This window comes from Neolamprologus brichardi, chromosome 16 (assembly GCF_056152115.1).
Source record: "Neolamprologus brichardi isolate AB-2024 chromosome 16, ASM5615211v1, whole genome shotgun sequence".
NCBI classification, from domain to species: domain Eukaryota; kingdom Metazoa; phylum Chordata; class Actinopteri; order Cichliformes; family Cichlidae; genus Neolamprologus; species Neolamprologus brichardi.
The window spans coordinates 8,492,261-8,516,721 of record NC_142119.1 but is presented as its reverse complement, the minus strand read 5'-3'; the positions used below and the strand labels follow the sequence as shown (position 1 = coordinate 8,516,721).

Below are 24,461 nucleotides of genomic sequence, written 5' to 3'. Positions count from 1 at the left end.
CATTTAATCATATTTGTAGTGGCTGTCCCTGAACATGAGAGTTCAGGGACAGAAATACAGTAAAAAGTTTTAAACACAGTAAAAGTTTGCAGGGACAGAAACAAGGAGTAATTAGCACATTACTCCTTTAGAGTGCTGTATAATTACAGTTATACAGTACTCTAATTCCTCTACATCACACATATTGTCCAAGATGGCCAATAAGAGGAAACTTATCACAGAAGACTCTAGTTGCTAATGCTAGCTGTGTTTCCACACAAAGCAAAGCTGTTACTTGATCTTACAGCAGTGAAGCAGATCCAGCAGCATCTTGTCTAGTGCACTAATATTCTATCAGTCTCCCATTAAAGACTGGACTTTATACACAATGAACATGCAAAATCAGTCAGAAAAAGCTGCTGGACTCTTGGCTTGACATGCTCCAGCTATTTTTCATGGGACACAGACATGCCCATAAAACAGAGACACGCTACTGTTTCCATTGAGATCCCAGGCAAGTGCAGCTTTCAACAATTATACCCAATAGCATCCAGAAGATTCTAGTGATGTAGGGATGAATGCAAACAGGCAACGCGCATCATGACAGAGCACTTGAGAGCACAGAGCACTACATGAAAGTAGAGATATCGCTTCCTCTTGCTATGTTTTAATTAATGTCTAATTTTGAATTTGACTAGGTGCTTGTCTTGATGGAATGCCATTGCCTAAAACTATTCTACTGAATAAGTTTTAATCTTTTCTTCTGAGTAAACTGATGTGATGAAGAGACACAATCAGTAAGCCATACTTGGAAAGGAAACTTGGAAAAAAAGAATACAAAATATATAATACTTAAACATTTATACTCAGTCACAAATACTTAAATAACAGAATATAAATATGTATCATTCAAAAATGTATCATTCAGTATAAAAATAAGCAATGGTGTCAACATAAAAAATAATTATCCTTTCAAATATGTACACAGCCTGCTCCCTTCTATAAAGGAAAGGTGCAATTTTAAAAGTTGCTAGCACGCCTGATGATATATTATAAGTGCATAATAAATACAATTCAAATGTAGAAAAAATGTATTGCTATCACTTATGAAGGAAGTAATAGCAAACATGCACCAATAGAAAAGTCCAGCAGATGCCTCCATCCTTGTTGCACATGTTGGGAAATTCATTGTGCAGAGGAATGTGTGGGCTTGCTTATTGTAGTCCTAGTGAGTTAAAAATACAGGTGACGACAGCTGTAAACACGTAAAGTTTCCATGTGTCAAGTGTTCCAAGAAACAGGCCTGATGGATGAATCCCATCAATAAAACTTTAAGATATTGTTTAGACAATAGTTTGGAGCCTTCTTGTAGGTACTGGGGGCAGGTGGTACCTGAGATTTATCCAAAAGTTTCTCTTTGAGTATAATTCTGTGAATTTGTGTGTCGCAAGAAAATCTTTCTTCCATTTCAGGGCTCCTTGTTTCCTCTTGATATAACGCAGAGACTCTGGCAAGTGACTGTAATCCACTGGACCATCTGGCAAAAAAGAGAAACATTTTTAATATAAATGAAAATAAACACGTTTAATAAGCTGACATTTTAATTTTTATTAAATGAAGTCCTGACCGAGTGCAACAAGTCCAGAGATGAACACACTTTATTCCTTGTCAAAATGTACTATATGTTAGCTTAGCATAAAAGCTGGAAGTAAATCTCTGCTTGTGATGCCTGCAAAGCATTATGCATGACTAAATAGGGCATGAATGCTGAGTTATATAACCCGTGACTTTACAGGATTCGTGTGGCTAGAGGTTTTTGAAAAACGAGGAATCATTTACCAATTTCCACCAGAATAACTCTGGGATCATTCTTCGTCAAAGCATCATGAAGGCCAACTTTCTGCTCATACCACACTTGGCTTTGATTGTCACATATGCAAGTGCTTTCCTCCGTTTTCCCCTCAGGTGATAAGATGATAAGCAGTCTGCGGCACTGGTGCATCGCAGCAGCTGTTGCATCGTGTATTGCTGTAAGAGATTCATGGCCAGACACAAAACTGCAGGTTAAAACTATTTGTCTGCAAACTGAAAACAGCCCATTTCCACAGCACAAACTATAATTTTGGGCATAACTGTGACTTCTTCCAGGCACTCATTTCTTCTTCTTTTTTAACTTACCAGTTTAGTCTGCATTAATAAAATTAAAGAACCTTGTAAGTGCCTTGAGGCAGCTGTTATTGTGATTTGGCACTATATACATAAAAACTGAATTGAATTGCAATGTATCACCAATACAAACATAAAGGAAATAAACTAGAACAATAAGAAGAACACAAAAAGAAAAGGGAAAAACAGAAATACAGAGGATAGCTAGACATCAGCTCAAGAAAGTATTAAGTCTGTTTTTAACTGTACTGTACTGTGTTCCAGTAATTTAATAAACATGGCTTTTATCCAATTCCTCCCATCTATTATACTATGAGTTTAACCAAGAAGCTCTTATTTTCTTTTCAAGCTTCTCTTTCTTTTTTCTTTTTGCAACTATAAACAGAATTCTTACAGATAGAGTTGTGGTCAAAGGTTTATATACACTCATCATGAGAATGAATGCGATAGCAATGCCACCACCATGCTACACAGCTGTTACAGTGTTCTTTGGTTCAACAGCCTTTACTTTATCTTCCAGGTCATGGCAGGCTTGAGTCCTGGTGGTTCCTCTGAAGTTTTTCCTAACTAATGTTCTCTGATCTGAGGACAGCATTATTTGGTCATTGTCCAGATTGTGGCAAAGCAGTGGCGCATCCAAAAAACTTGTACTTATTTGTAGTTAGAGATCTAAACTGAGGGTCTTGGAACCTGCTGTTGTTTAACAATAACTCCAGACCTTCCCTTCCCAACTGTAAATCTACAATTGTCCTTCTTAGATCTTCACTGAGACCTGAGTATTGGTCAATCTAATGAGTGCTGTCAAACAAATCCTTTTCATGCTGGCAAAGAGAAATATTGACTGACTACAACATCAGTTGTAATCGCTGATGACTTTAGTAGCACAAAGATAATAGGCTTTGGTCTTGTCAAGTTAACAGACAGTGTAGAAGCGGGGGTCTTGAACTCCAGGCCTTGAGGGCCGGTGTCCTTCAGGTTTTAGATGTGTCCTTGATCCAACACAGCTGATTTAAATTGATAAATTAGCTCCTCAACATGTCTAAAGTTCTCCAGAGGCCTGTTAATGAACTAATCATTTAATTCAGGTGTGTTGACCCAGGGTGAGATCTAAAACCTGCAGGACACCGGCCCTCGAGGCCTGGAGTTTGAGACCCCTGTTGTAGAGGCTTTCTACCTCTGTTTACATATTATGGATATCTGCTTCTTACCTTCGCCAGGACAGTCATCCCGTCCTCTGATAAACAGAGAGTAGCCATATTGTTCCTCCAGCTTCTCAGGCAGAATCTGCATGGCAAACCTCGCGCCCTCATCTGAACTCATGGCATTGGAATGGATGAAACTCACGTAGGCATCATAGAGCTTCCCATCTGGAACTGACAGAATCTAAATGATTGTTTATGTTCATTTTATAAAGTTTGATCCTTTTAAAATGTGAATCAACATCCAGCTTAGTAGTATCTGGTCAGATGATGCCACACAAAAACTTAAGTTCAACTGATAACGGCCTTACCTTGTTGTTTGGGAAAATGTGCCAACAGATCCCTGTAAGCCAATATCAGGTTTACTTTAAAGAAGAAGAAGCACGCAGCCAAGGCTAGAACAGCCAGAGATGCAGAAAGGCAAACAGCCCAACTCATGTGGAAAGAACTGCGGTCAGCTGGAGAGAGAAAGGAGACAAACATAGGGCAAGTGTCTCAGACGACTATAATTCTTGAACACACACACATTTATATGTATATGTCTATATATATCTTTATTACCTTCTTTAAGCTTCACCACACTGATTTGTTCTCCCGCTAGGCTTTCTAAATGGCACTGGAACTCAAAATTCAGGAACTTGCGATGAACTTCAGCGATGGACAGAATGACCAGTTCGTATACTTTGCCTTCTCTATGAATACTAAAGGGTACAGAAACAATCAGTCAGTCAGAATGAATCATGGAATCAAAGAATAATATGAAAATGTTAGGTGTTAAATTTTTTGTGCTGCTACAGTTGCAACATTTACAGTCTATTACTAAGAAGAAGTTAAGAAGTTCTGCCTCCAAGTGACATTTAACGTCTGACACATTGTGTTGTTTTGATTTAATCTCGCTGCAGTATAATGCAGTGTTTTGTATTCGCCCTATTAATAGCCCCATCCATGGTAATGTAAAACTCACGTTTTCCGGGACACACTAATCTCCTCGAGGTCCTCAGCGTAATCCTTACCAACAGTCCAGTGCAGTGAAGACTCGTTATCCTCACTGTAGCCTATGAATGCTAAACACTGCAGCTCCACTCTCAAACCTGGCGGGCAGTGAGATTAAAAAAATGAAGAAACTGTCAGTCTGTATTTCCCGTTTTGATAAAACAAAAACATATATCAACAACAACAACAATCTTTATTTATAGAGCACATTTAAAAACCAGCGGTATACCAAAGTGCTTAACATAAGAGACAGAGAAGTAACACGAGTATTATAAGGCCTTAGCAAAGTATCAAATATACTCACAGGTCAATGCCACTAATACACAGGGTAATATAAAATGCATATCAAAATAAAAACATAATAAAAGCACAAGCTATAAAAAATATGTATAAGAAAAAATAGAGTAAGTCTAAGAGTCAGGTGCGAGCATTAACAAGCAGGAAAGGCGAGATTAAACAAATAGGTTTTTAACCGTGATTTAAAAGATTGGATAGAATCGGACGCCCGGATCACAATCGGAAGGTTATTCCACAACTCTGGTGCAGCCAGGGCAAACGCCCGGTCACCTCTAGACTTCAGCCGAGATCTAGGCTGCACCAAGAGTATCGTCAGCTCAAATGAAGTTTGACGTCAGTGAAACTTTTCAAAAGGCTTCTGACTAATTCTGTTCAGTTGCTAGATGACAAAGCACCATTGCAAAGGTTTTAAAGGCCCAACCGGTCGCAGCAGATGGCCGCCCCTCCCTGAGCCTGGTTCTGCCGGAGGTTTCTTCCTGTTAAAAGGGAGTTTTTCCTTCTCACTGTCGCCAAAGTGCTTGCTCATAGGGGGTCATATGATTGTTGGGTTTTTCTCTGGATCTATGAAGCGCCTTGAGGCGACTTTTGTTGTGATTTGGCGCTATATAAATAAAATTGAATTTAATTGAATTGAAAGGACTTTATTGTCATCTTGACTTGAAAAACAACTGTTTTTCAAGTATTTATCATAAAGATCATACAGTCAATAAATGGATAATGGTGTCAGTGACTTCATGATATTTAAAGGTGTTTATAATATTTTTTCCATAGCACTAACATTCACTCTAATGCATTTTATTTAGTGTTTTACTTGCCTAGTTCAACTGTAATCACTTGCTGGTCAGGGGTCACCAGCTGTGGCTCTACAAAAACTTTTTCTGGGAGGTCTGCAAGAAAGAAAGAAGGAAGGAAAAATAAATAAAGTGGGACATAAGCATTTGTATATATTGCCTCTGTACACCATCACAGGCTAATTTAAATCAGACAAACAAGATGTGATTGAAGTGCAGATGTTTAGCTTTAATTCAAGAGGTCTAACCGAGGTTTTCTATGAACTCTTTAGGAATTACACTCGTTTTTATCCATAATCCCCCATTTTCAGACGCTCAAAAGTATGGGAGATGAGGCCTGTTGCCTCGTCATTCCATGATAAACAAAGTTAATTAAAGAGATCTGGATCTGAGTCCAATAGCTAAACTTGTATTTCAGCATTTCACTGGAACTTCTTGTGAAATTCACTGAGACGTTGATGCAAATTAAGGAAATGAATCTGGCCCCAGAAGACCAAACAAACCTACTAGAGTCCATGATTTAATAGTCTTCCTGTGGTTAAGAAAAAAAAAAGGCTAAACAACATTTACCACAGTTGTAAACACTCAAGGAAATATGGTGTCGTTATCAGAGTCTAGAATATACAATCAAGAGATGCCTTTATGAATGTAAATACAGATGGTTTACCAGATGGTGAAAACCACTGTTCACACTCAAGAACAAGAAGAGCCTGCATGTTCTGAGAAAACATCTTTGGACATATTTAACTTACAACAGCACGAGGAGAAGAGAAAAATAATGAAAATGGAGAGATACAACTCGTATGCCAAAGCATCCAATGATTTATTTATTTTTTGTTAAACCCCCTGAATTAAGTCTTCAAGTCTATGATTAAACAAAACAAAATAATAATAATAATTATGTACAGCCAGAGTAATATATTTATATTAAAATTATTAAAAAATATTATATTATATATATATTAATATTATTATTATTAATAATTATTATTATTAAAAAATTATATATATTCAAAAATGACACTAGAATAATTAAGGATTCAATATGAGAGCTCTACAGTACTTACCGTCTTTAACAGTCAACAGGATGCTGCGTGAAGCGGTATAATTCCTGCCATCCAAGTTAATGTCTATCAGGCAGGTATATTTCCCATTGTCCTCCTCTGAGGCTTGAGGAAGCCTCATGTTGCCTTTCATATCAACAGAGATGAGTTTCCCTTGCCGCTGAATGAGCTGGCAATCCTGCAGACAGAAACCAAACTTGTAGTTAGTTTTCACAGTGCCATATTTTTGAGCCTCAAGACAAGAAAGAAGAGCCAGAAATAAAGGAAAACATGAATAAAAAGCAAAAAACTGGCATAGTGATCTCAAAATGTGTTGATCGCAAGTTTCCAGGTAACAAAATGCATAGTACTACATTGTTGCTGGCCTGGGTGGCAACCAGTCTTATCTGCCAGGGGCGCAGATCTGGCACACATTTTTCCCTGATATCCACAGAAGGGGGAAGTGTTGCATTTATGGAAGTTGTAAAACAGAAGCCTGGGATTTGGCCCACCTAAGCGGAGCGATTGTATAAAAACTAGCCTAGTTTATATCTGCTGTTTCCACTGATAGTTTATCAGCAATTGTTTCTGTCCACTCTTCATGATATTATATTCCATAAAATGGGATTATACACCAATAGCATAGCATTATGACCACTGACAGGTGAAATGAATAAAACTGATTCATTAGCACCTGTTACTGGCTGGGATATCTTAGATAGCAAGTGAATATTTTGCCCTCAAAGTTGATGTGTTAGAAGCAGGAAAAATGGGCACGCGTAAGGATTTGAGCCGAGTTTGACAAGTGCCAGCTGGGTGAGAGCCTCTCCAAAACTGGAGTGTGATCCAAGCCAACAGACGAGCTACTGTAGCTCAAAATGCTGAAAGAGTTGATGTAGGTTCTGATAGAAAGGTGTCAGAATAGTGGATCACAGTTTGCTTTGGGTAACGTTCTGCTGGGAAACCATCCATGAGGATGTAACTTTGACACGTACCACCTAACTAAGCACTGCTGCACATAGAAACAGTATTCCCTGATGGCTGTGGAATCTTGCAGCAGGATAATGCACCCTGCCACAAAGCAAAAAATGGTTTACAAATGGTTTGAGCAGCACAACAGTGAGTTTGGAATCTTGACTTGGCCTGTAAATTCTCCAGATCTCAATTTAATCAACATCTGTGGGACGTGTTGGACAAAGAAGCCCGATCCATGGAGTCTCCACCTCCCAACTTATAGGAATTATAGGATCTGTAACTTAGATACCACAGCACACTTTCCGGGGTTTTGTGGAGTACACGTCTCGAGGGGTAATGTCTGTTTTGACAGTAAAAGGGAGACCAGGTGGTCATAATGTTATGCCTGACCGCCAGTACATTCTTCAGCCAGCTTTTTTAGGTGCAAAATAATATTGATGAGCAACAGTTTTCTCTGTACTCAAATCAGGTCCTAACAAGGCAAACATGTCAATGCAGTAAAACAAGTTTATTAGGCCTCTTTATACCTTCATCCATCGTACGTTCACCACGCTATTCAGTCCGAAGATTTCTTTCTGTTTACAAGGAAGACTGTCGCTCACTCCTTTTGTGATGGAAATGCTCTCAACGGTATAAGGACACTCTCCACTAGACACTGACACCCAAAACTTTAGCCTCCGTAATAATACTCCGGACTGATTCCTGAAAAGAAAAAGAATTGTAAAGCCAACAGCAAGAAATATCCCTGTACTTTTTGTTTATCCTAAATGGTTACAGACAATATGACTAAAATCTGAATTGATGTTTCAGTTATGCCACTATTCCACTGATAAGCTGAAGTTATATATCTGTTCAGCACTAATTAGATATAAGATAAAAAAAAATAACATCCATCAGGAATATAAATTAGCACACACACGCAGACTGCCTGAAGTATGGAACTGAGGAGATTTGATATCCCTCCTCTCATATATATTTGAATATTTATCCAGTTGCTCATTTGCTCTTAATGGTTTGATCATTTCCTGGATAAATAACACATTCATTTTTAGAAATGGCCAATCCCGTCTCCCTGTTGTATAGGAGGCTCCATATGCTCCCAGTACAACCTCCACACAGTCTCCTAAAAGTGCAACACCAAAGATTTACAGATGTTAAAATCCAGTTAGTAGGTTAGTTGGCATATCTTATAAAACAGGTCGCAAAAGGTTGATTTTGTTCATCTGGACGTAGCGTTTTCAGTGGAGACTTCTGAAGGAGTCACTTGGATGAGTGACGAAGGGTTTCCAATACAACAGAGCTTGATCATAGCCTGCATACAACTGTTAGGTTTTACAGCATTTTATTATAAAGTAGCTTGTGTTTGTCTGTGCACGTGTGTTAAAGCACATTTATGAATATACTAGAAGCATGGAACTGCAGGGATCAGGAGAACTCATGCAAGAGAAGTCATACAGATATTATTATACCTTATCTGACAGGTGTAAGATCCATTGTGGGACATCTGGACAGGTAGAAACCAAAGTAACCTGTCCCTCACTTCCACTCCAGTGGGCAGGCTCAGATTGTCTTTACTCTCCCCTCTGCTCCAGATCACGACGTCATGAGCCTCTGCTGTGTAGCAATTCAGCAAAAAGAAATGGCCAGCACTCACATGGAAGGTATCTATCTCCCCACGGTGGTCTGTAGGTGACAGTGCAACAGGAGACCAACTATTTGTCATTTAATGTAAGATGTTAAAAAAATATATCAATCTACAAGGAAGACATGTTACTCCAAAAGAAGAACAGATAGAACAGAAGATCACAAAGTGCTTTACACAGAGATAACAAGGTATAAAACAAAAACAGACAAACAGTTAACGAAATGCAATTCTAAAAAGATGTGTTTTTATTTGTTTTTAAAAGAGACTACCGAGTCACATGTGAGTACTTCAAGGATTTGGTCAAAAGCCTTGCTGCAGCGTTCTGAACAACCTGCAGACGTTCCAGGGAGTTTTTGCTTAGACATGTAAACAGTGAATTACAGTAGTCCAAACGTGATGAAATGAATGCATGAATAATAATCTCCAGTTTAGTACGAGATACAATAGGACTTAATTTGGCAATGTTTCTTAAGTAATAAAAGCAAGACCAAATCAGAGATTTGACATGGACATCCAATGTGAGAGCCGGGTCAAAGGTTACCCCTAGGTTCCTGATAGATGATTTCACAAATGTCGAAAGGGGACCAGCATTCATTATCATAGGAGCACATGCAAGGACTTCAGTCTGTCCTTCATTAAGTTGGAAAAGTTGTCATCCAGCCAACCTTTAATGGATTCTAAGCACTCATTCAGAGTCTGCAGCTTAGACAGATCTTGGGGCTTAAAAGGAATGCGGAATAGTGGTCAACTGTATCAAAGGCTGGCGTCGCGTCCAACATCAGCAAAACAGAACATTTTCCTTTATCGTTTTGCATCAAAATGTCACTGGAGACCCTAAGAAGGGCTGTTTCAGTAGAATGAGGTCTACGAAAGCCAGACTGAAATTTGTCAAGAATATCGTGTTTGTCCAAAACTGCTGTAAGCTGCTTAGCCACAACCTTTTCTAAAATCGTAGCAGTAATTTTGAGATTGGCCTGTAACTGCTGGGCTTTTTTTTAATGGGGTGTACAGCACAGGGACTTTACCAGTGAAGTGTTAATTGTGGTGAGCACACAGGGACCAATAGACTGGAAGACATTTTTGAGTGACGATGCAGGTAAACTGTCAAATGAACAGGAGGATACTTTCTTTGAATTAACTAATCTTTTCAGCTTGGCTAGTGAAACAGATAAAAAGCTGTCTCAAATAACAGGCCGAGCTGGAGTAGGAACTGCTGATGGGGAAAAATGTTTTCTTACATTACTAAAAAAAAAAAAATTATATTAAGAAAGAAAGAAATTTTTCACAATCTTCATTTGAAGAAATTGGGGGCAGCAGGTGGAGCAGGAGTACCAGTAATGGTGTCAAATAATACCTTAGGATTACCTCTGCTCTGGGTAACAAATTTAATTCTCCTCAGAATAAATGTGTGAAAACATCAATGCCCACTGCGATTTAACCAATCTGGTCACTCGCCGTAGAGTTTCTGTTTACAACTGTTTGTTCTTTTCTGTTCTTCTTTTCATTTATGGCATGTCAAGGACACAACCAATGTTAGGTCATTCATAAAGATAAATAACAACAACAAGGCATAGCAATACCTCCAGCTAGTGTCGGACCAAAATGCTGACGCTGAAGTTTCAAAAGTTGAAAACTCATGGGTGACCTGATGTTGGCCCATCTTTCATACTGTTTACAGAAGATATTTTTAGGACAAACACCCCTTGGTGGACCTAGCTAGCTGTTAGCCAACTTCCAAACTTCCATGAAAAGACGTTTGTGTTATTTTCCAAGCTGTGAATGCCATGTCCAAAGTAGAACAACATCAATATGGATTCCTGGAAATGGGTGTCTTTCTACAGTCAAAGAGCAAACATTTCGTAACAATGACTAATGCAACTTGTTAACTTCTAATATTGCAGGTTATCAACCACTGAGAAGGGCTATGCACTTCCATGCAGGTGTGCAAAGATACGTCACCACCACCACTTCATTATTGAATTTAATAGTAACTGTTTGGCATCTGTAAACAGAACTAGGGATGCTTTCCCGTTTTTCTTCCCCGTCTGTTAATAACATAAGATAAACCAGTATTTGTCCCACACATGGGAAATTTGTTGGGTCACGGCAGAAAGGGGACAGTACAAAGTTACAAGCACCAAAAATTAAGAAAAACAATAGAATATAATACTTTATAAATAGAATAAAATAGTATGTTGCTTTGAAAATTTACACTTTGTAGTATTGCACCTAAGGGAGACAAGGAGAAGGCTATCATGGTGTATTGGATGTAAATGAAATTCTATGATAATCGTATTTTGTGGTAAGTGGTTTAATGTTTGCTCTGACAGAGCAGTTGCTGCACAAACTGTACCAAATCATTTCTACCTTTTTCTTGAGTTTTTAGTTATCTAAGTTTTACTTAGTCAAATGGATGTTGCAGATATGTGCAAAGTTATTTTTATCAAGTTATATTCTGACTGGTCTGAATAGTCAGCACTAAAATACTTTGCTATTCACAATGTCAGAGATACATGACGTTTGTGGTTAACAAGATTGTTACTGTGGTAGAAAATACCCACGTGTTTTAACATATTTAGTCTTCAGGCACAGTTGAGGAGCCACAAAGAAGTTTTGGTGGATGGGTTGAGAATACGATACCTGAAAACGAGGTTATCAGCCCAATGTGATGATGTATTTTTTTATTATTAAAAATCCCACAATCAGACAGGCCCTTATTACATATTACCATAGGCTCCCTCCTGTTTATGGTAATGTGCAGGAGCTTTCTGAAGCTTTTCATACACACAGCTAGAACGACATTTCACAGAATTAAAATAAATATCAAATTTGTTTAGAAATTTTACACACTATGTTCACACAGCTATGGACAGTAGGCAAACTGTGTTTTTCACGAATGTGCAGTTGTTCTAAATTGGTGTTTTTTACATTAAATGTTTAAGCATTTATAGAAACCGCTGCTAATGTTTGCATTTTTGCTTGTTTAATGACAAAAAGGTTATGGGATTTTAAAAACTGTAGGCAATTTATGTTCTGCCTTTTCCACTATTGCTCAAGATTGCATCCTGGGCACAGATTATTCAAACAGTGAGGAAGAGTCTTGTTTGCCACTTCCTGTCAAAGCTGTAAATCTGTCATCAGTGGAACACCTCATACAGCATTAACTGATGAGACATAACCCTCATCGGGTTTTTTTTAGACCTCAACATCATAAGTTTTTTAACCCTAATCCTAAACCCGTTATTCTGTACTTCACATTACTGTGAACAATAAATTGCACTTTTGCACATTTATTTTTTTCGTTTTAATCTATCAAAAAATTACAAAAGGATTTTATGTTTCAGGGTTTAAAGGATTAACAAGATATAAACACTGTTTTCAGCTCATCATGCCAGTTTACTGTAAGAAGAAGAAGAAATTTGTATTACACAGTTTAACTGTTAGTGAAGTTGTAAGGCTGCGTCGGCGAACCTTGTGAAATTCAGGTAATTCTAAAGCATTTGTTCGTCACAGCTGGTCAAACCCAGCTGACAAAAGTGCAACGTGCAGCCGTATCTTAGCAACGCTTAGTAATTTTAGCAGATAGCTGTTAATGTTTGTCTTACACTAATACTTCTTATCTGTGTATAGCTTACCTCCATGTAATAATATGGAGGTAAGTCATGTCAGCTAGCCTGTATCAAAGTATTCAGGTGTAACAGAATATTTAGAGTAGTACTTTTAACAAGATTATTACTCTGCTTATTACAGTCAACTGTTTTATTATTGGCGCCACACTTGGCGAGGGATCCTTGGCTCTGCTGGAGCATTTTATAAAACCTTGTCCTTTATGTTCAGCCTGACGTGCACAGGTGCTGCAACTTTAATGCTGACATCTTTTAGCTAAGACGCTTCCTGGAGATTCACACATCAAAGTCTGAGTGTAAATGTTTGGTCTCCTTGACCTATATAATCATCAGAAACCCCACAGACCTTTCCGTTTGTTTGTTTTTTGACGTTATCGTCTATCAGAATCACTTCATTGTCGTGAGAGGAATGTTGAGGGGTATGCTTTTTTTACTCATCAAACCACAGTTTATCTTTTTCTGTCGTGATTGTCTGTCTTGATAGCAAAACCTACCCAGGTAACCTATCAGTTGAATAGAGATTTTATCATACTGCTGTGCATTCTGTGCAGTCCCCTACCACAGATGTATGAATAGATAAATCCACTACAAGGAGCACTGAAGAATCAGCTTTTATTCCAGTATCTATTCTGATCGTTGATTTATGATTAATTTATGGTAACATTTGAGTTAGGATACATATATATGTATATATATATATATATATGTACACATATACACATACATATAAATGTATTTGCAAAGCTATAGGACAGTTTGCCCTGTCTGTTAAGGAAAATCTTAACTGGTTATAAACCATGACAGCTAACCCCACGACATTGGCATAAAGCAGACAGAGCTTGTCACTCAGCTGAAACTAAGTGTTCAGAAGAAGTTGGAGAATCAGTACTTACCACGCGGCACAACAAATGACAGAGACAGCAGAACAGTCACCAAGCAGACCCAACCTGCCGCTGCCATAGTTCTTATCTGAGGGAATCAACAGACTGCGTTTCAGTAAAGTCCGGTGTGATTTTCTTGAGAACACGAGCCATCCTGTCAGGCGAACGTAGTCTTTGCAGTGTATACGAGTTTCTTGACATACTTCCTGGGGAGCACAGCTTCCCTTAAAGGGAAGTGAAAGATGGAGTGTTCTCAGCTCTCACAAGGAAGTCAGAGCCAAAACACTCCCAGTAAAGTCCAAGGAAGTTCCACTGATTGGTGTTTCTTTGTCAAAGGTTGAGAAAAAAAATCCTCTTTGTCATTTGCAGTAACTCTCTGCTGATGTAAATCATTCATGCGTTTGTTACGTCATCGAAAAGTAATAATTCATATATGAATTGCACTGCATTATACTCATTTTGGTGATTAACATAAAATGGATCGGAGTCAGGTTATATATAAGGGAATTCATGGGCAAGTTAATCTGCAGCACATATTTCTTTAAAAATACTTCATATTAATAGAAAATCAAAATTTCCCAAAATAATGCCAATTTTGGGCTTTCTGGGCTTTGAAAAAACAATGATGACATTCCTATAAAAATGTCGTAATAATAAACTTTGTAGCAATTTTTGAAATGAGTAAGCCTTATATCTCACAACTGCTGTGATAAATACTTAAAGTAAGGGTTTACCACCCTGAATGGTCTTCAGTCGTCACTTGATATGTGTTTTACATGGCAATTTTTGTCAGCATCGTATATTATTTCACAGTTTACTCAGATATCCCTCTTTAAGTTTGCATTATTGTAAAGTGGTAACCTTCCAAAGCTCAGTGAAGCAAGTGAAAATCACAGTCGCTGAGTATTTAAACTTTAGTGTCTGTGAAGGTTCTCGGTCATCCAGGTCATCGTAGTCAAAGGAGCTTTCAAAGAAAAGCGTCTGGACTTCTTTACGTTTAAGTTAAACTTCAGTGCCTTAAATAAATAGATGTCAAGACCAAAATTGAAAATCTGCTGCCAATATATTTTGTGTAAAAGCAATCAAAAGAAATATTGCTGAACAGAAAGACAAAGATAAAATCAACGGAGTGAAACCACGTCAATGTGAAACCAGTACTATAAAATTCAAAGAAGCCTACACCAAGTATTTAAAAAAGATGTAATCATAAAGCTTAATCGAAACTCACCTGTGACGTATATAAAGTTACTACAAAAATAGAAAGAACTATCTGAACAAGTACAGCTGTAGTTTTAATTATAATTTTGACTTTCCACTCTGAATTATGAGACAGAAAGTCTGCCTGTCACTTACAGTACAGTGAACTTGCAGTGACTTGCTGGATTTTCCATCCTCCTACTCCTCCTCCTCCTCCTGTATTTGCATTATTTTATATTGTTCCACTACCCCGGTATGAAATTTCCTCTCAACTGAAAAAAAGTACAACTTGCTTTGCAGTACAGGTGCGGCACAGTTATTCAACCACAGCTAAGTAGCCCTTGTGTTGTGATATAGGTCGAGTTGTTGGTGGTTAAGATTTGAAACTGACAGTTGTTTTCATGTAATAATGTAATGGCATTTAACTAACTATCAGTGTACATTTCCTGGAAATATTCCATTAAGACAGCTGCATAATACTATTTATTTAAAAAGTATTTCCTTCTAAAAAACAGTTTATTTAGTTAAACTCAAAGGCAATATTTCGTATTCTTTTTCTTAGTGTGTTTGTCTGTTTTAAGGATGAATAAAATTGAGGTTAATTGTTAGTTGTTCAAAGAGCGATAAAACACTTCTTTGTTCAAACACGGATGCGGCTGCAAATCCGTTATCGGAAAAAGCTGTGGAACTTCCCAGAAACTGTGTTGGAGCATGAATCAGAGCAGTGTTTTCAGATTATTACATTTACAATGCACAGTTTGATTTTCAAAACAAAAATGTAAACGTTCCCCAGGATCCACTCTTTCAAACCTCAAAGCTCTTTGTGGCTTTTTTCAACATATTGGATTTTATCCAAACTTTTAAAAAAAATATTCCTACAATGTCACAATTTCTTCTCCAGTTTCAAAGAATTTTACAGACAGTCATCATAAGACTATTTTCACTAATGACGAAATGGCAATCACAGTTTTATCAACATGCAATAGTGTTAAAAATGCCGTTTTCTGCTCTTTCCCTTGAGGTCTCGAATGACTTGTAAATCATGAGTCACTGTTAAGTTCAAAATAATCCGATGGTTGTGGAAATGTAACGATGACTTCTAAGATTTACAGAAATGTTTGATTTTCAAAGCATCATTAAAACAAAAATCAACAAATGTTTGTTTTTTATATATTCCTATATTCGACGTTGTTGTAAAATCCAACTTCGTATCTGTTTCACTCTCGTCTGTTTCCTTCTCTTTTTGTCTATGACCAGAGAGATCCAGTTACACGTCTGGGCATGATGAAAGGGAATGAATGACTACACCCACGAGACTTGGAACCAGACATGACAGGGTTGAACTACAGTGGCGCTTCCCAGTCGTGACTGACCTGAGACGCAAGTTGAGAGCAGTGCAGGGACTGAAAGCTAAAGGAAGAAATTAACATGAGCCAGTGTTTGATAGTGACCAACTGAGTGTTTATATTATGCTTGCTCTTTAAACTAACCGGACGTTGGTTGGTGAATGAACCCAAACTAATATTCTAAATGATCTGTAACCAAATTAAAGGCACTTCAAATCCTAAGTGTGTGTATAACATGTACCCAATAATCTCTTTAGCCCCTTTGTGTGATTTACCTGCTGCAGTTAGGTAGATTAGACGCATGATACTTAACCGGTCTTGCTATTTGAAATGTTCAGCCTTTTTTAACCTAGCATCCATGCACAGCTGCCAGATGGCAATCTTATTTTTATTTTCCATTTTTATTTTCACAAATATGGAGCTCCTTTATGACACTCATGTACACTGACAAACATGTTACATGGTTTAAGCAAAGATTTAAGATTTGGGGGGGTGATTTTATATTTAAGTAAAATCACTGTAGCAGAAATGTAAAGTAAATTGACAAAAAAAAAACACGCTATAATACTAGACCCAGTGTCTTTGTGGTGTATGTTTCTTGAGGAGGAAAGAGTAAAAACTGAAAATAATCTTTTTATTTGCAAAATAGTCACACTTTAAAACAAAATTCAAATAGAAAACAGAGTATTTACAATTTCCCAGAATCATAAGTAAAAAAAAAAAAAATCATTGATTAAAAATGTTAGCGCATACATTTTAACCTAGATTTTTATGCAGCCTCATTTCATGATGTTGTTTTTACAAATAATATACATAAATTTAAAAAATCATCATGAATGTATACTTTTCTGGTTGTTCATCTTTACAGTTTTTACATGTTAATTTATATATTTTTTCTACATATTTACAAGTTTAATCATACATATGTACATTTCCTGATATGCCTATCGCCCAGTGTCAGCTGGGATGTTGAGGATTGTGGTAATAAAATAACTGTACGACCATTCAAGCTATTTTCATCTGCATTATTTTTCAGGCCCCTTCTGTTACAGATTGTCAGCAGTTCACATACAAACTGTGGACAATTCAGACACTGCACTGATCTGTCCATGACCAGCTGTCATCTTTAGCCAATACTATCCACATTTCTTACACTTTTTTATTCAAGTTCCACAGAAGGTAAAGGTGACATCTCTGCTGAGAGAACATTTGGAGTTGCCTGTGCTGTAAACTTGACTCAGGGTCTTGGTGTCACTGCTTCTGATAACAGTGCCCACGATCTACCTGTGAGTGAGTAAATGCAACTGTCATATTTACATTAGAAACCAGGTACTCTCTGGTTCAATATCTGACAAACAGATCGCCATCAGAATTACAGAAAGGCTATCGTTTCAGGATACACGACCCTCTTGCCCCGGACAGGCATGTGATACCTCAGTTCCTTCCAAAACCTAGAGGAAGGGGAGAGGGATGTTGACAGCTGTGAGTCTGTTCCAGTTTTTTCTACATCAGCTCCACTCATGCACGTCTTCCACCTTTGCCTCGTCCTCTGGTTCTTCCACCAACACACGGCACCCTGCTTCTTCCTCAGATGACGCACTGACTCTGGAAATAGAGCCAGTTGAGCTGGCGTGATCTCTTCCAGCTCAACCAGAACCACCTGCACAGCAGAGCTTAGATTAGACTCGGTGGAATGATTTAATACACATTAGGCAAAAGGGTATCTTTCTGTTTAAAGTTGTAGTTAGAATCAGATACAGGAAATAAACTCTGGGCTCTGAACTTCACATTAATCAGTAATCCTGCATTCACTTCTTACATTTATCATTATTATTTAATATTTTTTGATTTTGGGATAGAAGTACAGTCAGTACTTATGAAATGCCCATCAGTCCTCCTGTTACACTCATGTTTGACATCACAAAATTTAGCACAGAAGCTTGTGGGGATAGGTTAATTGGATAATCCAAATTGCCACTAGGTGTGAATGTGCGAGTGAATGTGAGTGCGAATGGTTGTCTGTCCCTGTGTGTTGGCCCTGCGACAGACTGGCGACCTGTCCAGGGTGTACCCCGCCTCTCGCCCTATGACAGCTGGGATAGACTCCAGCGCCCCCCACCCTGAAAAGGATAAGCGGAAGCGAATGGATGGATGGATGGATGGATAAATTTCTCAACTGCCTCTTTAGCTGATCAGTTAGCTTGATATAGGTGAGAATGGAAATCCATACTAAAAAAACTGATCAAGATCGGAGCCATATGAATTTGATTTGGGCATCTGCATCTAGCTCACACATCACAAAATATTATGATGTTGTAATATTTTTCCCTTATATTTACCTATCTATCTATCTATACATATATATGTATGAAATACAGATTTATACAAAATTCATGTTTTTACATGAATAATTATGTGTTGTTGTCATTTTAGCCCATTCCTTGTGGTTTTAGGCAACACAAAGACCTCATAATGTCTGATGTACACTACGGGTCAAAAGTTTTAGAACACCCCAGTTTTTCCAAGTATTTATTGCGATTCATTGAGGTCCAATGAATAGCTTGAACTGGTGCAAGGGAAGGGCTGAACTGTCAGAGGGTTAAAAATAAAGAAAAGGTAAGGTTAACCAAAACTGAACTATAATGTGGATAAATATTTACAGTTGAAAAACTATTTGTCATCAAAACTGCAAAGGATTGCTGAACTTCCACCATGCATTAAGGTATGCATTAAGAATACAAAAGGGAAAGGTTTTCTCTCTATATATTAGCAGATAAGCTGGATGCTTGGAGAAGGGAGATCCAAGAGGACATAGATGAAAATGACTGGAACCAGGCTTGCTTAAAAGCACAAAAACAAACAATAAACACACGCTTTAAACTACTGCAATATAAATGGCTCACGAGAACCTATATAACACCTGTCAAGCTTCATCATATGTCCAATGATATTCCGGACATATGTACTAAATGTTTAGTTGAAAAAGGAACTCTTCTTCATTGTCTATGGGTGTGTCCTAAAATCCAGGACTTTTGGAAAGATGTTATCAAATATCTGTCCGAAGTGTTTAAGGTAAAAATCCCTTTAAAAGGAAAACTCTGTGTACTTGGAATATATCCAAGGGAATTTAAGCAATCGGGAAAAAAAACTAAATTACTGGACTATGGACTACTTCAAGCCAGAAGAGCCATTGCGCTATGTTGGAAGAGTATGGATGCTCCCTCCATGGGACTCTGGAAGAAGGAAATTGCAGTCGCTCTAGGCCTGGAAAGACTAACATATATTGCCAAGGACAAACAATGGGACTTTGTGAATATGTGGAAGCCATATATGGATATTTTAGGGAGTGGAGGTGAAGGACATTTATGAAAAAGAAGGAAAAGAAGAAGGGAAGGAAGGGAAAATCTTGTCTATCCTAACCCATTGTATTTTTGTATTACTGTGAGAACTATGCTCATTTCTACATTTGAATGTGATGTAGGCAGGTTTGATGTATGGATGGATGTGTGAATGTGAGGGTGTTCAACATTTGTTTGTATTGTACTATAAAAAATTTCAATAAAAATATATGGAAAAAAAAAGAAATATAATGTGCATATCAGAATTATACAAAAATTGTGTCGCCTTTTTCAGGGGACACAATATATTTTAACAATTTAAAGCTGTTTTGCAGCAATTGAGGTTAATCAAGCTTGATCGAGCTGAAGCTAGTGCAACTAATTCCTACAGGTGTTCCAGTTTTTCTGGATTACTTACAACCCCCTCTGTCTGCATAAAAGCAATGTTGGAACACACTGTGGTACCAAACCCTCGTGCGCATCTGTGAACAGTATTGTACTGCAGATAGTGGTGTGTTGCTACAAAAATGGCGAGAAAAAAAGGCAATTGACAATGGAAGAGAGACAGACCATCATAACACTTAAAAATGTAGGTCTTTCCTACTGAGAAATTACAAAGAAAGGTTTCAGTGAATAAAGTTTCCTTCACCATCAAAAGGCACTCAGAAACTGGGGCAAATGCTGACAGGAAGAGGTCTGGCAGATGAAACGCCACAAATGAATCAGAGGACAAGTTTCTGAGAGCTAACATCTTGTGTGATAGGCGGCTCACAGGACAACAGCTTCAAGCAAAGCTCAATAGTGGCCATAGTAAGTAATTTTAATTGAAGAGTTTGAGCTGCAGGGTTGACTGGATAAGTTGCAGCAAGAAAGCCGTTGCTATGACGTCAGAATAAGACAAAGAGGCTTGCCTGGGCCATGAAACACCACCATTGGACTACTGAAGACTGGAAGAAGGCATTATGGACTGGTGAATCAAAATTTGAAATCTTCACGCACATCGAATTGGCGAAAGGATGATTCCAAAGTGTGTGGTATCAACTGTGAAACATGGAGGGGGAAGTGTGAAGGTCTGGGGCTGTTTTGTCAAATTCATGGTCGGTGACTTGTACAGAGTGAGAGGCCCTCTTAACCAAAATGATTACCACACCATTGTGGAGTGCTATGCAATACCCTCTGGTATGCACGTAGTAGGGCAGGGGTTTATCCTACAGGAAGATAATGACCAAAACGAAATGATAAGTTTGAAAACATGGAGCAGACAGCACAGAACTGGACACAAGAATGAAAGCAAAGCAACCTACAAGTGAACTGAACTGCAACAGATATGGGAAGAACTTTGTGAAGAATATTTGATTTTTATTGTAGAAAGAACGCCACGGGTGTGTTCAGCTGTCATCTACCAAAGGTGGCAACTTTGATGAGTCAAAGGTTTTGGTCCATAAATTGATTCCATGCTTTCTTTTTCTTTTCTTTTCTTTCTTTTTTTTTAACTCCAATTGCTTATTTTTACTATGCTTTTATTTCAGAGTGCATGAAACATTAAACAGCACCATTTTCAATAAAAAACTGGAAAAATTGGTGTGTTCAAAAACGTTTGACCGGTAGTGTACATAAGAATGGACCCAATATGTACCTGTGTGCCAATTTTTGCTCAGCTCCTGATCGTGTAGGACATAGGTGTCAAACTCTGGCCCGCGGCCGCAGCCTAATTACATTTGGCCCGCGAAGCCATACCAAATTACTATTAGAGCTGGCCTACTGGTATTAAACAGCTAATATATATATTGTTTAGTATTAAGCTTTGCTTGTTCCATATTCAGTTTTTCAGCAAAACTTGTTTGAGTCCATAAGAAAAGATTCATTCTTATATCTGGAGGAAGATTTTTTTTTCAATAAATATTAATGTTAGCCCGCGACCTTGTTCCAGTTTTGAATTTTGGCCCACTGTGTATTTGAGTGTCAAACTCAAATACACAGTGGGCCAAAATTCAAAAAAGCCAAAAAAGGAACCCCTGGTGTAGGAGTTCATGTTTAATAGCAAGATATGCAATTGCCTCTGTTTGACATTAGTCTGATGTCTGGCAGTTTTTTCAGAGACGTGCCTCTGAAGAGTGTCTATTTCCTCACCTTGAGGGAGCCCTCGATCAGCACTCGGTGCATTGCTGCCACACACTCCAGCTGCTGCCTTGTGTCTTTACAGACTTTATCACTGCCATCAGAGCTTGTAATGCTAAAGCTGTCACTGGCATTTCCTTGACTTTCATCGCCGCATTCACCGCTCTTAGAAATGTTGTTATTATTACTGCTGGTGCTGCTTGTATGTCTTTTGGTGGTAAAAGAGGAAGCAGTGTAGAGAAGGAGGACACGGCGGCTGGCTTGTATGTTTTCTTCAACAGAGTCCACCATAGCTGCAGGAGGGAACAAATAATGAAAACACACGGTTAGAAAATAGGAGCTAAATAAGTGAACTTAAACGTAGCTATATGCAGCTCTAACAGTTATATTTAGAATTTTATTCCTTTTTAAACTGAAAAGAAGTCAATGCAACCATCGCAGCAGACAGCCGCCTTTCTTCACAAGCTAATGCAATGCTACTTTTTAACTGCATGAACAAAAAATAAATAATTTGGCTTTGCCACATATTTTCTACTTAGGAAGTCACAGCAACTGGCAAAATATTTGAAAATGAAACAAGCTGATGTGTACAACACTGGGGAATTCGTCTGTGTTTGTGCATTTCTAGCTAGCAGTTATTGTTGACCGCCCTGAAAAGGCAAGACAAGATCACCACAAAACAACTTATATAGACCCTTTCTCATATATACTCTATCTCATGCAGTTTCATAAAGGAAGAAAGTGAAGACAAAAAGAGGCTAGCTTTGACCACCTACAGCCCATGGTATTTACTAAAAATACACCATGACCAGCTAAACGAAATGCAAACAGAAGCTTTTTGGATAGTCTTTCAAGATTTTAAGCTTGCTACGTGTAAAACAGCCTAATAATATTTAAGATCTTGAAGTGATCTGCCAATAATGGATGGGATTTAAAAAATTCGCAAATTAATTTAAAGAAAAGCATGAAATTGTTGTTATTATTATTTTTTATAATACTAAATGCCAGTCCTTCTTCAAACAGTGCAAGTTAGGCTCTGTGGTTTAAAAAATGGCTCTGGGCCACATGTCTCCGTACTGTTTGCTGTGGGTAAATTACCTTGCCCAGGCAGGCAGTCACGGCCTGCTATGAAGAGTTTGTAGTCGCAGGCCCTTTCCAACACATGAGGCAGTGTTTGAAGGGCAAATGTTTCCACATCCTTGCTGAATCCGAGGTCACAGGGCTGTGGGTATGCCACATAGGCATCGTAAAGCTTCCCATCCAAGTCTAACACAAGAAAAGGAAAAGTTTATGACATGCATAGTTTTGACTAAAACCCTCAAAATTTGATCTTTCAATTAAATATCTAGAGCTGTCATCTATAAACTCAGTTATTCTAATTATTGCTGTGTTTATGCTTTGCAACAAGAAGTTCGCTTTATATTGTCAGACAGTTTGCTACCAAGCAGGGACAGGTACAGTGCATGTAATTTATTGCAAAATGACCCCAAGACACCAAGCCATCGGGAAACCGGCAGATACGCCTGGAGTTCACCGAGCATGTGCAGCTATCCTGCATTGTTTCTTAGACTGGAAACAAATTGGAGACATTATGTCAAACATGTATAAAAACATTTAATTTCACTGAATAAATTCAGCATGAAACAACTTGTTCAAGCAACAGTGTAATAAATAAATAAATAAAGTTACCAATATGCTAATTAATGATGACAGCAAACAGTAGCTACTGCATTTGCACTTTCTTTTTGAGGTGTTACCACATCAAACTACGTGCTACTTCTGTGTTTTGCTATCTGCATATACGATTTCACACATGTCAAACTGTGTGGGTAACGCTGTTTTCCTTCTTGTTCGGGTTTTCAAACAGTACTTTTCTTACTGATTCAGCCATGGATGCTTTCTGAAGTCTTAAGAATCATCGACTTTTAGCAAAAGCAGTCCAGTGTTTGCTATCCCTTTCTTTCATAATCAGCAAATGACATTTGATGAGAAGCAGAGTAAGCAGTCCTGTGGTTAGCTTGTTTCCTTTGTTTGCTTTCGCTGCTGACACATGCAGTGAGGTGTCAGGCCAGTAAAGAAGTAGGTTGTCGTGAATATGTGGGTACTGTGTGTGAAGTAAAGGTGCAAGCTGAAAACATTGCTTGGGGTATTTCCATTGTTAAGTACTGTACTGTTAGATGACATTATTGTTGCTATTGTTTTCTGTTTATAATACGTAAATCAATTGCACATTAATAACTACAAAGCTGCTGAGAACTTACCTTTATTTTTGTAGAAGATTGGAAATGCTCTCCTGAACCACAGCACTATTTCAATCTTAAAAAGGTAGTATAGGGTGACGGTGATGATAAACAGAACCATCATACCACCAAGCACAGATCCGATAGCTATGCCACTTGGATCTGTGGAGATGAACAGCAAACATACCAGACATAAAAATTTAGATTGTATATTTGCTGCTGATGCACTGGCTCCAAATTCATTATGGCTTCAAATGTCTAAAAAATTACTTCACTTCACAAAGATTTGTATGTGTAAAAAAGATTTGTGCGTGCGTAAAAAAGATTTGTGTGTGGACTTAGCCAAAAAAACCCTGCAAGTTACAAGTACGAATTTTGACCCTACTTTTCTTCCTTTCATCTGATTGGTCAATGCCATGTCAATCACAAGTGTAACAATCCAATCAGAGAACAGATGGGTTTGGCTGTCAGAGGGGCGCTTTTTTGAACTGCAGGTCCTTGAAGGGTGATACAGGTTGAAGCTGGAGGATCTCTATATAAATATCCGATAGCAGCTAGGTCCCCTAACTTTCAGCAGCTGTTGAAAGGATAAAGTTGTGGTATATCAGTGGTTAGAAATACCATTAT

At 38.0% G+C, this 24,461-nt stretch overlaps 2 protein-coding genes and 1 long non-coding RNA gene across 7 annotated transcripts in view; 1 reads left to right on the top strand and 2 right to left on the bottom strand.

The window, feature by feature from the left end:
* Positions 1-1,113: 1,113 nt before the first annotated feature.
* Positions 1,114-13,677, bottom strand: LOC102777743 (interleukin-1 receptor type 1-like). The gene is made up of 11 exons (XM_035909012.2): positions 13,608-13,677; positions 8,913-9,126; positions 7,971-8,145; positions 6,493-6,667; positions 5,450-5,521; positions 4,309-4,435; positions 3,906-4,045; positions 3,656-3,802; positions 3,354-3,518; positions 1,819-2,007; positions 1,114-1,516 (listed from the first exon to the last, which is right to left on the bottom strand). Exons 1-11 carry the CDS (start codon positions 13,672-13,674, stop codon positions 1,323-1,325), a joined length of 1,665 nt encoding a protein of 554 aa, XP_035764905.2. The 5' UTR covers positions 13,675-13,677; the 3' UTR covers positions 1,114-1,322.
* On the top strand, positions 3,689-16,437 carry LOC148098135 (uncharacterized). The gene is made up of 3 exons (XR_015716594.1): positions 3,689-3,830; positions 3,946-4,016; positions 16,050-16,437. It is a non-coding gene; the product is annotated as an uncharacterized LOC148098135 (long non-coding RNA).
* A 321-nt stretch (positions 16,438-16,758) lies between these two features.
* Positions 16,759-24,461, bottom strand: part of LOC102778029 (interleukin-1 receptor-like 2) — a 33,040-nt gene continuing 25,337 nt past the window's right edge. For 4 of the 5 annotated variants that reach the window (XM_087829998.1, XM_087829996.1, XM_087829997.1 and 1 more), the window contains exons 9-12: positions 23,856-23,996; positions 22,693-22,860; positions 21,607-21,887; positions 16,759-17,798 (exon numbers count right to left, since the gene is read on the bottom strand). In XM_087829998.1, coding sequence (XP_087686124.1) covers positions 17,511-17,798; positions 21,607-21,887; positions 22,693-22,860; positions 23,856-23,996 — 878 coding nt within the window. In that variant the 3' untranslated portion in view covers positions 16,759-17,510. The remainder of the gene's footprint in view (positions 17,799-21,606; positions 21,888-22,692; positions 22,861-23,855; positions 23,997-24,461) is intronic. The other variant, XM_087829999.1, reaches the window with a different exon arrangement.